The 18,333-nt window shown below is 39.7% G+C and overlaps 2 protein-coding genes across 5 annotated transcripts in view; both read right to left on the minus strand.

The window, feature by feature from the left end:
• Positions 1–1,924: 1,924 nt before the first annotated feature.
• Positions 1,925–11,502, minus strand: arl5a (ADP-ribosylation factor-like 5A). Its single transcript, XM_030428449.1, has 6 exons — positions 11,132–11,502; positions 4,955–5,015; positions 4,632–4,779; positions 4,074–4,157; positions 3,053–3,204; positions 1,925–2,585 (listed from the first exon to the last, which is right to left on the minus strand). Exons 1-6 carry the CDS (start codon positions 11,175–11,177, stop codon positions 2,537–2,539), a joined length of 540 nt encoding a protein of 179 aa, XP_030284309.1. The 5' UTR covers positions 11,178–11,502; the 3' UTR covers positions 1,925–2,536.
• A 389-nt stretch (positions 11,503–11,891) lies between these two features.
• Positions 11,892–18,333, minus strand: part of cacnb4a (calcium channel, voltage-dependent, beta 4a subunit) — a 44,764-nt gene continuing 38,322 nt past the window's right edge. For all 4 annotated transcript variants that reach the window (XM_030428584.1, XM_030428582.1, XM_030428583.1 and 1 more), the window contains 6 exons: positions 16,214–16,272; positions 16,018–16,127; positions 15,733–15,884; positions 15,353–15,448; positions 15,061–15,237; positions 11,892–14,005 (listed from right to left, as the gene is read on the minus strand). In XM_030428584.1, the coding sequence (XP_030284444.1) occupies positions 13,742–14,005; positions 15,061–15,237; positions 15,353–15,448; positions 15,733–15,884; positions 16,018–16,127; positions 16,214–16,272 (858 nt within the window). In that variant the 3' untranslated portion in view covers positions 11,892–13,741. The remainder of the gene's footprint in view (positions 14,006–15,060; positions 15,238–15,352; positions 15,449–15,732; positions 15,885–16,017; positions 16,128–16,213; positions 16,273–18,333) is intronic.

Consider the following 18,333-nt stretch of genomic DNA (forward strand, 5'->3'; position numbering starts at 1 on the left):
GGTGAAAGTAATTGTTGCTACAACAGACAACAATTTTTTGTAAAAGCTGATATTTTAAAGCAATGTTACAATACATTTTCTATGAGATTTTTTGTGTAACTGTTTGTAACATCAATTTGGTGAGTAGCACAATTTTTTTAGAAAGGCAAACTTTTTTTTCACTGCCTATGGGACTGTCCCAAATTTAAATAGTACTGGTCAACAGTTGTCAGACTATATCTGAGATTGTTGGTCTGTAGGTGCCATACCTAGCAAAAATGTGTGAATTACGTATATATCTTTTGATTGACTTTGAACTCTTGAAGGCCAGGAGCATGATTGCTTTATATTGGAGAGAACTGGATATACCTTGGATACAGGAGATGGCATCGAATTGGAGAGGCTGATAAAGATAACGAGGGGAAGAGCAGCACAATTTGAAATGTTCTGGGAGCCATGGGTGTCATGTGCATGGCCATTTTGATATTGCTGTTGAGTATTTGTATGTCTTTTTTCCTGATTTGTTTGAATAGGTGAAGTGTTTATAATGTTTCTTTTTCTCTAACTGAGGAAAGGGGTTTTCTTGCATAATTTAATTATTGTCATGTTTTTTTTTTGTCAATTTGTATGTGTTAAACCTGTAAAGTTAATACAACACTTTTGAAACAAAAATGGTGAGAAGTGTTTTGGCAACAACAAGCAAACAGATTATGAGCTTACATTTTCTTGGTATTGTGAAACTCCATCTCAGTGATGTACACTTCACTCACTTACAGTAGACAGCCTGCAGTGAAACTTTGCTGTCTCGGACCCTCTCAGAAACTCATTCATATCACCTAATGTAGCCTAAATGTTTGAACACATATGTAAATTATGTTATTAGCTGTGGTTGGGTGAGAAGGTCTGTGTAAACCTTGGTTAATACATGAAATGAGAAAATATTAATGCCTAATAAACATGTAAACGCTTCATTGGATAATTTCTTATTGGCATTGATATGTTCTTGCAGCACGTTTGAACCATATGGGGGTACCACATGGTGCAAACAACCCGACCACAGCTAATAACATAGTTTACATTTTCAACGTTTAGGCTACATGGTTGCATTGTTCTGATTGGCACATGGAGTTTGCTCAACTGTCACTTACATGATCTTCACATACTAAGAGTTTACCAAAAATATTTAAGTGTTGGTGTTCATCAAATGAAGCTCTCTGAACAACTGTAGGTTTGGCTGATAATTCCCTGTGGGTTCATGTGACCCTTTTTACATATACAAAATAGTCACATGATTCAAATGGAAATGGCTGCTCAGCAGAGGACCAAAATTCAGTCTTGCAGTTATCAGAGTCAAAACAGCAGAAAGCACAGTAGTTACTCATGATGAAAGATAATCACAGTTCCATAGCATGTGAGAAAGAATGTGTAATAGTATAATGGTGTTTTTTACAATATTTATAACATATTTAAGGATAATAGTAGGGATATTTTTGGACCGCGACAAAAGATCTGAGAAGTCAAATGACTCCAGCCTATAAGCAGTGAAGGCACCATAAATGAGTGGAAAAGTCTGGCTTTAGTTTGAAATCATTTGACTTAATTTGAACTTAATTTTTGACCTACAATGCAGTTCTTACTATTCTGCAGTTGTCTTCTTCTCTAATCCACTCACTGCTCCCATTTTGGACCTGGTATCCTCTTTTCTGAGTGCTGTCTTACTCTCTGGCCCTCTCTTCTCTACTCCTGTGGCTGCTCATCATGCTCCCTGAAAAGCATCAGGGACCATGAGCTCATGTGACACATTCTGCTCCCTAAAGGACTAAAAAAAGAATAACTGAAATTACAAACATAAAACTCAGTTCAATCTTATCCCCAGAGAAAGGTAAATTGAATAGAAGAAAATCAATCTAGTGATTCACCTGAAAGAAACACTCATTCGTGACACTTTGCAATTCACCTGAAACAGATAAAAACACTTTATTTCACTGATTATTCATAGAGACTGAAATGAAGAGGGCATATTGTGATTTTGCCCTCCTTTCTGCATGTTTCAGTCTCCATCAACCGTCATCGCTTGAACATTCTGCTGCAGGCACCACGTTAAAAGAAAATACTGGACTGTACACACAGGGGGGGCAATAAAAACCACCACAGCCAGTCCGGCAATACTGCAAGGCCACCGTGGGCTAGACTCACACACAGCTGAAGAATAAGTCCAAGTACTGTTCATGTACTGTTCCGTCAGACCCTTTGCTGACCTCTGTGTTTTGCTGAAAGGAAAACCGTGCAGAAAATTCAGTTTAAATAATTTGAGTCTTTTATGTAGTCCGATGTCCTTCTGAAAAGGTCACGTTTTTTTTGTTCAAAGTTCACGTCTTTTGTAAAATAAATTATCACAGGAGATAATATAACGTCCTGGCAGAGGTCTGCCCACGTCAGCATCACAGGAAAGAGGAGAGGGCCATCCATCAACCAACCTCACTCCCATCCTCATTTCAAGCTCGTGTTTGGAGGCAGAAACAACAAAGAGCAAGGGCGCACTCTTAATCAAAGATCATCATCTCACGCGCAGCCGTGACATCATCCACTCAAGACCTTGGCACAACCTGGAGGTAAATGAGACATTTGGAGGGATGTAGAGGAATGGGGATATGAAAGAGAGAGGGACAGAAATGAAAATGGAAAGCCATTAATACAAAAGATCATAAAAAACTGTATTAGAATAGGAAAAAAAAAAACAGCTTTTTTTTTTTTTAAAGCACAAGTGTTTGAGTGCACACATATTTTTTTAAGAGTGCAGTCACACATATGCGAATGTGCATTGCCTGCCGTAGCTGAATGTAGGCAGTGCAGGATGTGAGGCAAATGTATTTCACGCCGTTTGTGAGGTCTACCTCACACCTACCTCAAGCCTAGATGTAAACTTTCATTGCCAGCACAAGTGAAGGTTTTATTTGCCTCTCTACTTGCGTTGAATCGAAGTGAACAGGAGGTGAACATTCACTTTGTTGATTTTGCCCATGTGTGACTGTGCCCTCATTTAACAAGTAGCAGTACTAAATGCAGTTCTCACCCCTCCCCAGTGAGGGCGCAGCAGGCCTGGATGTGCCACTGGTGGTCTTTGACAGAGGTAAGCTGGAGGCTCTGAGAGATCTCGGCCACAGACATGCAACCTTTTACATCCTGCTTGTTGGCAAAGATCAACAGCCCTGCTTTCCTTAAATCCTTCGGGAGAGATAAGAGAAATCAAAAGAGGAGACTGTAAAGACATTTAACATACTTCCAATGACATGCATTATGGAAAATTACTTTGGCTCATATTCACATAATTCAACAAATAGTTTCAGTCATAGAATAAAGATCTTAACGTAGTGTAAATTTCAATTATCAATAATTCTATTACTATTCTAAATCGTTTTATGCTTTTCTATAAACAATGTATTGGGTTTAAAGTGTTATATATAAGGCTGAGAGCGGAATTCTTTGGTGCTTAATCAAATTAATAATCTGAATCAGAATACATTAATATCTCAGATGTACTAGTTCATCAACTGGAGAGGTACAGGGAGTTTACATCCGGTGTCTGAATCCTTTGCAATTTGGCAACCTCTTTCCTATTTTAATATGGCAGGCTGTGACTTTAACTTTGAAATAGTGATAAAGAGTGTTCATCTTAAACACTGCTGCAAATGTGGGTCACATAAAATTGAATTTCATAAACCATTATTTGCATCTGCTGGGTTTAAATGTTTTTATGCAAACTGACTATGCGTTGGATACTGTATTCGGAAATAGTGCTGCATGTACTCCTAAAAATGATTTGAGGTTTGGGATGGTTTATAGCTTTGTTTGTGATCTTACATTGTTTTGAAACTGCTTATCAGTGCGTAATCATTTTCCATAAGGTATCGAAATTACATGACATTTGTCTACCACCCAGGACCTCCAACACTTACGTTAATCAAAAACAATTAACTGATGTATAGAAAATCTGCTGTGAAACAAATTAGTGAAATGAACAATGGGTGTTTATATCAGTATCTACAAGAAAATTGCCTTGAAAGAGTCCATCAACCATTTTTCATGATACTCACTTCATGTGCTAGCATTCTGTACAGTTCCTCTTTGGTCACAGAGATCCTTTCTCTGTCTGTGCTGTCCACCACCACAATGACAAACTACTCAGAAAAGATGGAGAGAAATAATGGACCGTTAATGAAAGAATACTATATCTCAGCCAGACTATAGGCACACTACACTGCATTATTATGCCTTTTCTCTGCAGACAATCTCATGTATTTAGGAATTTGCAATTGAAAAATTGGGCACGGTACTTGCAGAAGCAATCTCTTTGTGTTGAAATTTTAAAAAAGTTTAAAAAGTCTGATAAAAGACACAGAATGTAATTCATTTTACAGCACAACTCTGGATGAACACTCCAGGTAACGGTGGCACTGTTTCTACAGTAAATTACATCAAAACCAATGGGCCAATCTAAACAATGTGGCTGCAATAAAGGTAATATTGACCAATGTATTGGCCAGGACAATTTATCAGTTGAGCTCAAACAGTTCCACTTATTTTAGTTCAATGCCAATGAGAGCAAGACAGTTCTTTCTGATTGGCAGTCACCCAATATAACCTGCCATTACCTCTGTGTTTGTGTAGTATGTATTCCACGATGACCTAAGGGACTCCTGGCCCCCAATGTCCCACATCAGGAAATGGGTGTTGTTGACCACAATCTCTTCCACGTTGCTCCCAATTGTAGGAGAGGTGTGTACCACCTCATTCATTGAACTGTAACATACACATTTTGGGAAAAAAACTTCAGATTGCGAGTGGCTATGACACACTTAACATTTACAACATTTTTCACATTATCCACTCATTACAGACATACAGTATATTGATGGATAAAAACTGTGGCAACACATAAAGAAGCTCAAATAAAGTGCTATGTTTGGATACTTACAACTGGTAAAGAATTGTAGTCTTGCCAGCATTGTCCAGGCCCACAATAATAACTTTGTGCTCTGAAAGGCAATGAAAACACGTACAATAAATTCACACAGCTAACGGTGACATCAATATGTGGGCTAGTGACTGACTGATGTATTACTCTTATGTAAAGCCAGCAGAGTAATCTGTTTAAAAGCTGTCTTTTGATGTCGATTCAAACAACAGCCCTTTTGTGCTGAGAGTTATCCTTCAGTACCAAACAGTGTAGCTTCGACCATCTAGCATAGCTGGGATATTGTGGTGCGGCGAACAGTGTACACACTCACAGCTACAGATGAGTTAGTGGGTTGTCGTAAGGAAGCTAGTACAATCAGGCTGAACTAAGTAGCAGCTGTGGAGATGGCATATACTGTCTCTCCCTCATTCACACATACAGAGGCAACATGTGACAACTGGGATGAATTGCTATCTTACTGTAATAAACCAAAGTGACAAGACATTAGTAAGATGTCCTATAATGTGCAAGGACAGGATAAAGTGATGAGGGATCAAAGTGCGGGTTGCTTTTCTATGAATCTTGTATGACACAATACCAGCTTCAAACATCAACAGTTGAAAAGGCTCCTGTCAAATCTACAGTGTCATATTCCTTATCCTATGACAACACAGAAGACTGTATTACTAGTTATGGCCAAATGGATAATCAAGAGAAACTAGAGCATGACCAAAAGAGATCAAGCCTACATTCTGCCTTCACTGTGCTGTTCCAATACATTTTTACAATATGGCTTAACAGACATATCTTTGGCTCTACGGAAAAGCCCAGCATCTCACAACAAACACATAAAGGCAGCCATACTGGGGATACATTTCGTCTCCTGCTGATGAGAGATTATAAGACTGTGACTCTAAAACTGACTTTTTGGGTGGATTGTCTAAAACTCAATCAAATGCATCTGAAGAGATGTAGTTTTGATAAGTGGGTGGGTTTGACTTAGTTAGACAATTGTGTAGTGATTAAGTGATTAAGTAGTTAGCAGTCTATAATGTCTGTGGTGAACTTTCATCAGCATCAGCATCACCATCGATTTAGTGTAGTCGTGGGCTGATTTAAACATTTTCCAATATTTTTCTCATAAGGCCTAAGACCGGACAGGTTATACCGAATTCACCACTAGATATTGGATGAGACTCAGTCATTCCCAAGAGGAACATGATGAGAGCCCATGGATGTGAGTATGGCAGCATTAAGGTCCACCAGGGCTACTGTGACATGTCATGTTTTCATTTATTCCAACAATTCATCTCCTATAACATCAAAATCACAATGTAACACTTTAGCTGAGTGAAACTGAAGAAAATATGGCAGCATTGACATTTCAAGTAGACAGGTATGTGAACCTTGCATGTCAATGAGTTTTCCACAACACATTCCTGATGTTTTACAATAAACCCTAAGAAATAAAAGGTTTCTATCCACTTAAATGTTATCAGGGCTTTTAATGTGAACCAGATACATGAAGTATTGAGTTTGTTTTCATAGCATAATGCAGTAACTTTAAGGCCAAACTGGAGCGCTGGATAAAAAATGAGGCTTTGTACTGCGGATTAAAGTAACAGTTTGACGTTAATAAACTGCAGCTTAGCCTGCACCAAATTTCAAATGAAGAGAATTGTCTCTTGTGGACTTCAGTCTGATTAGTGTCTGACTATGTGCACAACTTTCAGTTTTAGTATTTCATGACAACACATGAGCACTGCAGCACACATGGAGCTGCTTATTCTCTCCACTTGACGTTACACCTGACAAATGCCAATTGGTCGTGATCATCTCTTCCAAAAAGTTATACTTTCTCTTTTGTTCCATGGCGATTCCTGACTATGCACACAAGGCAGGTGCCATCAGTTGAAGTTATCAGGATTTATTAATCACAGGTGCATAAGAGATTCTTAGAAACTGCTTAAGCAAGATTCTTTTAAGCTCAGCACCGTTTATGAATAGAACATAATCACCCCGATGGAAAATATCTTGAGAGTAAGTGCAAGTATGAATCAATTAACTTTTATATAAATGTGGCTTATAGCCTGCAAGCTCTGGGACAAATCTGTGATCAGCTCACTTTGGAATTCGCACAACTGTGTCAGTGTGAATGCTGTACTATCCTGGGGAACGTGCAGTGTGAAAATCCCTCAAGTGGTAAATCTTGTTCAGCAAGGCAAACTTAATTCTTATAAGGTATTGTTAATCTGTTATGTATTCTACTGACTGCCCTGGCATAGTTCCCTACACCTGCTTCTGCAAACCTATGCACCTTGTATCTGAAGAATGACATACTACCCAATATGACAAAGCATCAGCCTGCTGATTGAGACTGGTTTTAAGCTATATACTCCATAAGAAATGTGTTTGAAATTTGGCAAACAGATCAGCTCAGGTATCAGTCCATCTTAGATCAATCGCACAATTAAGTTCATTCCTGCGTGTCCAATACACTGTAAGGCCAAAAAAAAAAAAGTCACACACACTAATATTTCCTTGGACCACCTTCAGCTTTGATTATGGCTTGCATTTGCGGTGGCATCATTTTGATAAGCTTATGCAATGTTTTCTTGCATTTTCTTATTTTCGCCAAGATCTTGTATTGATAATGGGAGAGTTGGCCCGCTGTGTGACATCTTCTCCAGCACATCCCAAAGATTCCCAATGGTCTGGACACTGTGGTGGCCAATCCATAGGCCTTTTCACACAGAGATTCTGCATTATCGCTGCCACGAAGGCTTGCCTTTTACGCTGCCTTTGTTTGTTCACACTGAACCAAGCGGCACCGGATTAAAGCCGCTCCAGTGTGTTAATTCATACCGCATGCTGGTGTTGCGAAACCAGAAAAGGTGTGACTATCCACATCATGACTTTGAGATTTGTGGTTTTTTTTTTACACGTTTCCCCTGATTTCTGCTGAACATGCATCGGTCAACTGTTAATCATACTGATGCAGTTATAACATGTTGTGATTGAGATCCTGATCCACCAATGTATTATGGAAAGTAACAAAGTTACATTTATTGCTCTTAACTACATTATTACATAATCACCATCAGTAAACAGCATACACTGTCCGTCTCTTACTCGTGGGGAAGGATGCTGTTTTCTGGAGGGAAAGTTCACTGAAGTCTTTGTCGGCAGTGTGAATGGGGCTCATGTGAAAATTATGTCTAATGCCCTCCTAACCACTGTCACAATTTGAGCCCTATGAATCGTGGCATTATCATCTCGGAATATGCCCGTGTCATCAGGGAAGAAAAAATCTATTGATGGAAAAACCTGGTCATTAAGTTATTCGGGTAGTCAGCTGACCTCGTTTTTTGGGCACATAATGTTGCATAACCGAGACCTGACAAACTGAAGCAACCCCAGATCATAACACTGCCCCCACAGGTATGTATGGTAGTAGGCACGAGGCATGATGGGTGCATCACTTCGTCCACCTCTCTTCTTACCGTGATGCACCCATTACTCTGGGACAGAGTAAATCTGGACTCATCAGACCACATGACCTTTTTCCATTCCTCCAGAACCCAATGCTCCCCTATATGAAGTCATTAATTCATATAGATTCATTTATATTATAGCCCAAACAACTGATCAAGAAACTAATCAACAGACTGATGACTTAGCACCCAGTTAAAAACATAGGTGACTGAGTATTTTCAGTTGTTAGCCCTAAATTGCGGAACAGTTGCCCAAATTACATCTTCCCCCTCCATGCCTTTAAAACTTGTCTAAAGACCCATCTGTTTCTTTAGCCTCTTAATTGTGACGATGGATACAAGCCTGAACAGACTCTTGTTTTTATTATTTATTTGTATTTTATTTACTCCACATAGTGATGAGAAAGGTTAAAAAAAATATTCATGAGAAACAATAATGTTTCTTCAGTAGATTGTAAATAAAAAAGCGTGTTGGCCTACTACTGTACTTCTTTACCGACTCTAGTATTTCCATGTTAAAAAAACAAAATTTCCTATTTTCTGCCTGGTAAAAATTTTAACTGACATGATGTACATTACCACACAGCTAGGTTGCAGCTGTTACAAGAAAAACTAACACCTCGCTAAAGTTGAGGAAGTGAGAGTAGTGCAGAATTGCAGAAGGTCAAAATGTGGGCCTTATCTATGCAGCTCTTCCATGTTGAACCTACACAAAACAAAAACAGCAGTGAAGTCGAGGACTAACGTCATTTCAGTCAAAACAGCTTTAGCAAACAAAACAGACTGCACACAAAGACATAACACACAGCTTAGCTCCCGACACTGTCTTCAGTCCTTGAGGCAAAACATTTTGTCTCGAATAATAAAGGTCATGCAGGTGCCAAATAAGCTGCTTGCATACAGTCTATAGAACCTGTAAATATGTTAAAATATGGGCAGCACAGTTCCTCTCGCAGTAAAAAGTAGGCCAGTAACGACTCTTTTCTTTTATGATTATTCTGTCATTTATTTTCTGAATCAATTGTTTGGTTTAGAAAAATGGCTAGAATGGCAAGAAATTTGATTTTTTTTTTTGTTTAAAAAGAATCTAAAATTGTAGGCTAATTATCATAATGACAACAACTAATTGATAAATAGGGTATCATAACAATTTAAACTGTAATCAAAAAGATAACGTTAGATAAACTGGAAACTCTTAATCGTCTTTTCTGTTAGTATACATCTCAGGGTGTACCGACCCATACCCATCATAACGGGCTTGATTTAGAATTTTAGAAATGATGTCCAGTTATGCCCGAGATGATCTATACATCAATATCTATATCTATATATATATAGTCTCCATAGATTTTAGAAAATGGAGAAACTGAAAAATTGGAATCCTTCAGAACAAACTTAAGATCATGTGGAAGCCCTCAGCAAGTCTGTGTGACCATAATGTTGATTTTGCTCTGACTGCCTTAAAGCCTTTTAACATTAAACTTTATGGGAGTATAGATAACCAAGTTTGTAATCACATGTCCTCCTCTCTGTGTGAATGATCTTCTGTTGTTCCACTGGGTTGAATCAATCAGCAATACTGAGACTTTGAAAGTGCAGCTGGGGCTAGATCCAGGGGTTACAATACAAGCCTTACAGCCTCCAGTGACATGAGGGATGGAAGCAAAATGCAGCAGAGCTTAGAGATGACCGGAGAAAGGTGCTATTTGATGACAAGCTGGGCAATGATGGCGATGGCAATGGCAAATAATTACAATTGTTGCTAGTGTTTTCAGCATGAAAGCCCAAGGATGTCTTTCAGGCATGTTAAAGGAGTCTAAATTCTGTGTAGACCCAGAAATGATAGTTATTTAGATTTTTTCTGAATTTATCAATTTTATTTTCAACAAATCTATAATTGTTTACTCTGCAAGTTGTCAGCAAATTGTGAAACAGGCAGAAGTCACTGCCTGAAGAATTGGAAGATGATGGGTATATTAATGGACATAGTTAATATCATTCTTCTGACAGCCTACATGCAAGTTATTTCGAATCATGAGCAATTAAAAGTGATCATTGTAGTTGTTCCTGTTTGGGAGAAGCAAAGCCAAGTGCAAATAGTTTTTTTTCCCAACCTGTAGGCCTGACGTTACACTGTTAAGGTGTGACTACAGTGGCAGGACAAAGTCAACGTGATTCAAGTCATTCATTGATCCTTTCTGCTGATGTGGCTGACTTCTGCGTTCCCCGCTGGTGTAGCCATCTACACTCATGACACCGGGCTGATCGCTGGACCATGCATCGCGACTCATGTTACAGAGGTTTCGCAACGACTGTTTACTGATTCAAGATTCTTATCCCGGGATCCTCTTGGTTTCCCCTAACCATCGCTCAAGCCCCAGAGAGCATAAATAATCTAACACTAGGTTAGCGCAGAAACACAGAGCAGAGTTGGTAGAATACGACATTCTTCACCAGTCGATACGATAACATTGTCATTTACGCGGGTTAGTGCAGTGGTAAAACGAATACAGATATACATATAACGTTGAGGAACGACAGTATAAGAGCAGAATAAGACTTATAAACACTCATGTGTAGAAAACTGTTTCCATGAACGGACCAGACCTGTCTTTTATAGTGGGCCTTTTCTGACCACCAAGCCCATTTAGCTCTCATGTCTTCGACAGTTTCATGATAAATGTCACGGTACCATTCTTACCTTGGTGATTAAAAAGCCTCCATAGCTTGGTGAATAGTATTCCCATGGCTGACGATAAGGTATTTGCTGCCGAATCCGCTGTAACTTAGCTAGCTAGCGTTGATGCTATTCAGTGCTATCAACTTTACCTAGCTAGCTAGCTAGCTAACTACATAGACGAAGAGCTGTAAAAGCGTTCAAGTACAACCGCCATAGTTGTACGAATTAACCTCAATTATGTATCTCCCATAGGGTGTACATTTAAGTCGTGACAGTTCATGTATCGACGAAAACAAAAACAAAACGTTTGCCACTGTGGCTAGCTGGTAGATGTCAGCTGGCTGTTGAGAGGTGCGCTGCGCTAGTTAGCTGTCAATCCTGCGCATGCGTAGTTGCGCTGTCCAGCTGGTACACAATACAAAACAAAACAGTGAATATAACAAAATACTAGTAATTATATAGAAAATCAGAGCAAACACATCTACATAGAATAATCATACCGTCATGTTCTTGATATTTGAAACAATTTTGCAAGTAGGTGATACCAATAATAATATTCAATAATCAATCAAAATCTCAATGAAGGTACTCAATTAAGATTTTGTTTGTCCACAAAAATGCTAGTAAATGGATTATTTGAGTTTTAGACTGTTTGATTTTTCAGATTTTCTGAAATCTTATCAACCAAATGATTACTTGATTCATTGAGATACTAAATTCTATGTTAAGAGTTAAAAATATAAAGACACATGAAGAAATAAAGACAAAGAACAGGTGTGTATATGTTTTTGGACAAAAACCAGTGCTATCCAACAGCATAAGGGCAGTTTATTTCATTACAATTGTAAAATGACAGTGCACACAAACTTTGAAACAATGCATCATTCTCTCACAGGCAGTATTCAAATCTCTTAAATTGTTGCTCCAGAGTTTTGAACCAACACCAATAAAAGCTACTGTATATGGCAGATAAGAACAGAAGTCTGCTTGTCACTTTTCCTTTTCCAGAGTCTCTGAAACATGACGAGATTTCTGGCCTATTAGCTGGGAAAAAAATGCCTTGAGACTTCCAACAAATATTAAATTACAATATACAAGGGTATGTCATTAAAAGATGATATATGAATCCTGTATCAACTGGCAGCATACAAGTGAATTCATCTCATTAATAAAAATACAGGGAACTGCTCTACATTTCTGAGAAAGTAGCACATAAAACTAAAGACACTGTGACAAATACAGCGCAGCCCCACCCGAGTGCTTTCAGATGCTTCCCTCATAAGGAGTCTTTAATGAAACATAAATTGAAGACAATGAGAACAATCAAGCTGAAAATATGGAAATTGCTACTCAATGAAAATGTGTCAATACTATAAAACCTTAAATAATAAAAATGAGATGCAGCAAACGTCTTTAATTAGATGTTGGAAGGCCTATTCAAGGCTTCAATAGAACAAGAAATGAATGGAATGGAAATGAATGTAATGAAAGTAAAACCTTAAATAAATTAAGCTTTTTTTCCTTCAATTATTTTGCCTGTATTTACATATGGAAGTACTCAGTGTAAGTTACTCATTAATATCCTACTCTATTAATTCCAAATGATGTCTTGCCCGACACATGACAGACAACAGCAGTTGTTAAATGCATGGCATACGAAAAACATGCTGGCATGAGCATTCTAGTGACTCCTGTCGTGGAAGTGCTCCCTCCTTATATAAACAGCTTTTTTTTCTAACAACTACATCATAGAATCTCTTAACAATCTAACATAATGCTCAGAATCGAATCCCCATCAGATGGGAAAGAACATGAACGCTACATCTGTCAGCACACTTCTAGGTCTAAATGACCTCTCATTCCTGAGGTTTGGAGCTTTGAAATGTTGTAGTATCTGCATGATTTTTAGATTTCTTTCCGAATATGGTTAATGACAAAATTGGCATTAAGAAATAACAAGGAGGGGGGCTACTGTATGAACCCTGAAGAGAAGACCACAACACCAACCATGTCACCTCAAAAACAAAACTCCGGATTTGGGAACAGGCTTCCACAGGGTTTATTACACTCACATCGAGGACAGTGGCATACAAACTTGAGGAGCATTAAAGATGCATTATACTCTGCTTCTACCAGCTCCTGGACACGTGCAAACAGATTCTGTGCTGATCATCACCACTGGATGCTCATGCTATCTGGCTTGTGGCAGGTAGTGACCTGTAGCTACAGTCCTACCTGCATGCTACAGTAACAGCTGAGATGGCGGGGAGGGTCCAGAAGAGCCTACGTCGCACACTATCATCTGCTAGTATACTTCACTCAGATCAGGTCCAGCTTTAGCTTTCCCCTTAAAACATAACTTTTCTGCTCTTGTGCTACTTTCCTATCCAGTCCCTTCCCTTGCTCACACAACAGCAAGAGCAGGATTCTGAATTATCTAGGTTCAAATGCTCATTTGGCAGGAGCCAAGGCCAAAGGGAAAATGAGGTACTACACATTGATACGAGGTTGTTACAGTCCAAATGAGTGTAGTAGTTTCGTCATGTTACAGCAAAGCCACCTCAACTCTTAAGTCCGTGGTGGTCGGTTAGAGAAAAACGAGCCTTCACTTTGATTACAGCAGGCCAGCGCTCAAAGCCGGTGCCTGGAGTCCTGGCTGTAGCCTCCCGGGGACCCTCGGTTGCGATGAGGCTTGTAAGAATCCTGGTAGGGGTCCTGGTAGTCCTCCTCCACCAGAGGCGAGTGGTCCCGGCTGTGCTGTGAGCCAGAGGACAGACGGTTGCGATTTTTCCTTGCCCGTTCGTTATGGTAGTTCTCGTCGGCCGGCATCAGGCTGCGACGTTCGACTGGTGAATGGTCTGTTGTTGTGTGGTTGCTGTTGCGGTTTCTTTGGGCCTGTTTGAGAGAGAAAATACTCAGTTCCGTTCAGTGTTTTACCTATTTTTTTTATGTAAAAAAATGACAGGATACAAAAATGTAAAAGTATTTATTTTATACAATCATAAGAAGACATCCTAGAACTCTGCCCAAAATATGATGTAGGTTTCAAAGGCGATTGTAAAATGCTTTTAGTTTCCTCAAAGCTGTCAATGAGGGAACTGGGTAAACTGAGAGGAAACCTCAGAAGAAGTCTCGATGCCAGCAGTAGGATCTGCCGAACTGAAAGGTCCCATATTATGCTTCAGGTTCATACTGTTATTTTTGGGTGTCTACTAGAAAATAGTTACATGCTGCAGCACCTCTATTCACCCACTGTCTGGACACTAGGTATTAGAACCTGTCTCTATAACGGGGCCCTTTGTAACAATTTTTAGTAATGTACATCGATTCAACACTTTTAAAGGATTTCTTTGTTAAGGACACGGCTTGCATTTGACTCTATGCATGTTCTAGAGGGCCTCGTCTCCATGACTCTCTTCGCGCTGCTAACAGAGAGCAACAGTAGCTAATGTTAGTTTAGACCTGGAGTCCACTACCAAAATTGCAGTCTCCTCTGATTGGTCAGCCCTCACAGGCCTGAGAAGGCGTGGCCGAGGGCAGTAACTGTACAGTTGTTCCCTGTTGGACTGGCAGTTTTGATACTCATATTTCTAGGCTCCCACACCTGCTTTAACACTTCAAAAACACGGCAATCTCACCTTCAACTGGATCTTTAAAATGTCTGGACCATACTTAGGATTCTGATGGAAGCAGTCGCAGACCACTATACCAGAAGAGAATTATCTATCTAATCTGTATAAGCTATTTTTTCCCAGCAGTGAAAATGTTTAACCAATAGAAACACCTTGTTATTGACTGAATTCAAGACATCCCCTACTAGTGAACTCAGGGACCCCATTTAGGTAACAGCAAACATTTTACAACTTTAAAGACTGTAGCAGAGCACAGCTACCCAAAGAAAGAGAATAGAAGACAACTTTTAATTTTTTTCCTCTACTCGACAACCTTACCTGAATGGCGGCAGGATACGGGGAGAGAGCTGTGGAGCCCAGATTGCGTCCCAGCAGGGGGTTGAGTGGCGTGCTAAGTGAAGTGTGTGTAGCACGCCAGTATGCCTCCAAGTACTCTGCCAGGTGTTCACACGCATCCTCCAGCTGGTTCTCGTCCAGAATAATATCAAACATCTCCTGGGGTGGGAAAGGAAGAGAGGAGAGTGTAGCTGCTGCTGCATATGGATTTCTTTTCAAAGTTCACCATTAGGATGAAGTAGTTATTGCTTGACTAGATTGAAGAGTGACTCACAGAAGGACACTGTGCTAGTTTTTCCGCCGCAACAAGCTGCACATTCAGGTGTTTGCTTTGAGATTTTCCTCTCGATTTGATCAGCCTCTGGAGGACCTGGGGGAAGCAAATATCTTCAATTATGGAATAAACATCAACTATGAGTTTCCTCATATTTCACTTTGAAATGTAAAAAGCAAGGAAATTAAACTAAAACCATTTCTGAGATTCTGTTTGACATAATATATTACACAAGTAATTATTTTTCTTCATCACCTCTTTATAATTTTAATCCTCTGCAGCTTTAAGAGTGTACAGAATCCTGCTAGGAGTGGGCAGCAAATGTGAAAATCAACAGTTTTATTGGATGCCTCCTCTTCTATCTACACCTTCAATCTTACCTTAGGTGAGGACACTTTAACGTGGACGATAATGGGCGCTAATGAGGTCTTGATGAGCTGTGCTGGATGGTTAATGGTGTCTGCATCCAATATTACCAGCTGTAGAGACCTGGCCAGCTCAAAGATCCGTTCTATTTCACTCTGGACCTCGGCTACAAGACGACAACAACATATAGCAGAACAGCTCTGAGCAAGAAGAATTGTGAAGATCATTACCAAACATTCCCAGTGTCAACACCTACAAGACATGCACATCATTGAGTGAAACAGTTCCTGTAGCTTTACCAAGGCTGGAGCGGGTGTTGGATCTCTCAATGATGGCCCTCTTACTGGGGTTGTTTAGTACTGACCTCTTGGCCAACGATATGTCAGCTGTTACCCTTGTGATGGATATCCTGAAACCGCAGAAAACACACACATCACACAGAGTAAACTGGCAGCAGAATGATGCACTGTAGGCTGCATCGCTTCGACTGCTTACCTTCCGTCAAACCTGTGCTTCAGGAAGTCAAACAGCGCCTTCTGCATCATGTCTGTCACCTTCATAGATGAATCAGTGGAGAGCACAAGATGAAAAGGGGAGAGGACGAAGGAGAAAATCAGATCATTCAAGAGAGATTAGGCACGGAGCGGACATAATGTCAGGCCTAAAACATCATCACCCCTGCACATTAACGGAATATTCAACAGAGAGGCAAACAAGTGGAAGTGGACCGTTGATATTCATTCTGATGCCGTCCATTCAGGCTGCTGCTGAGCCAGGTCTGTGAATTACACACTTGACTGAGCGATTTTGTCGACAGTCTCTTTCCTCCGGGCTCTCTGCTGAACCAACATGGGCCACATTAAATAAAGTGATTAACACCTACAATGAAAAGTGTCACAAAGACCAATGTACATGCGATGAATTGGATCGCAAATACAGCGTTTAATGATGAGTGTAAATGCCAGGCCGAAGCCTGAAATTAAAACAGATATTCGAGAAGAAGTAGTTCTGCTGCTGTGAACGGTGTCCTCAGGGGGACACAGTCATCATATTAGTCTGAGGTGTTTGACTCATGGCAATGAATACACACTGAATCAAAACAGGCAAATATTTGTTTGGCCACGCCAGTTGTCACTCTGATTTGTTTTAATGACAGTGACAGTGACAGAGGGTTGACAGGGGCTGCCTGTCATTTCAGTTGAGACATGGAGCAGTTGTCAGATTGTATTTAGTGCTGTTAAAATGTACGATGACTCTGTGGATCAATTTTCCGACTGTACAATGGAACACTGTAGATTCACTCTGTTTTAATGTACTTGTTCTCGACAGTTTATATTTTAAGCAACTTTTCAACTTCCACGACATTCATCTGAAAGTTATAGTTACATGAAGGTACCTTGTTAAGTTTAAATGACCCGACATATGAATCAGCTATTACAGTAGCTAGAACAGCTCAACCAGCTGCAGCAATAAGATGCTGCTTACATACGTGATTATTCCAAAAGTATTAAGAGTTGAAAAGGTACTCAGTACTCAGCTGAAACAAGTATCTAGTACAGATATGTACTTATATGAGAATGAGTATCATCTGAATAAAATGTGTAAATATCTTTCCTTGTGATGAAGAAAGATCCTCATTGGGTAGCTGACTAAAGTTGACTAATCTAGTATATTAACAAACTTTAAACTGTAAATAGTTCTGAACGTCACTTCTGAGGCTGTTCTGTAAATAGCTTTATAATAAATATTAAAAATGGCAACTTTTGATCTTCCTGATGACCAACTTTGTGCGTCCAGCCCACATTCAGTTTAAGTACAAACCACACACACACTGAGTACAGATATGGACACAGACCATTTATTTGGTTTAACAGACAGATACTGATGATGCAGTATTTGCTACAATTGGCGCGCAGGTGGTCGAGTGGTTAGAGCACATGCCATAAACGCCGATTCCGGCTGGAGGTCCTTTGCTGCATGTCACATCCCCCCCTCTCTCCCATATTTCCTATCTGTCTACTGCTTAATAAAGGTGTCTATGCCATAAAAAATAAAAAATAAAAAATTACTACAATAACTGATGGTGAACCAAGAGCAGTTCTGACTTACATTAAAAATGGTGATATACTGCGTTGTAAACATATCTTCTGAGGTTAGCATGCTAACCAGCTAGCCCTAACCAATCGTGTCTCATAATACCACTATGTACCTTGACAGGCCAAAGTCCGATAGTAACGCAGAGGCAGAATTAGCTAACTGAGCTGAGCAACCTAGCCAACCGCAGCTACGGCTAGCAACAGTTAGTGGTTATTCTGGTTGCACTCCATTTGGTTGGAGTACCAATTTTCAACAGGTGGCCAATTCTTACATATTGCACCTTTAAGTGAACAACACACATACTTGTTTTGGTCAGAGATGGTGCCCTGCTTTGATATCTAGTGGCAGTGAATGTTGTATAATTTTTAATGTATAGCTTTTACCTGTAAGGAAGTGTTGGTAGTATTGCTAAAATCTGAATACTTATTCCACCACTACCACTGTAGCACCCGTCACACAAACTTCACACTATGCATTCTGTTATGAAGCACACTGTAATGAATAAAAGTAACTACATC

The sequence above is a fragment of the Sparus aurata genome, chromosome 9 (assembly GCF_900880675.1).
Source record: "Sparus aurata chromosome 9, fSpaAur1.1, whole genome shotgun sequence".
Taxonomy (NCBI): Eukaryota; Metazoa; Chordata; class Actinopteri; order Spariformes; family Sparidae; genus Sparus; species Sparus aurata.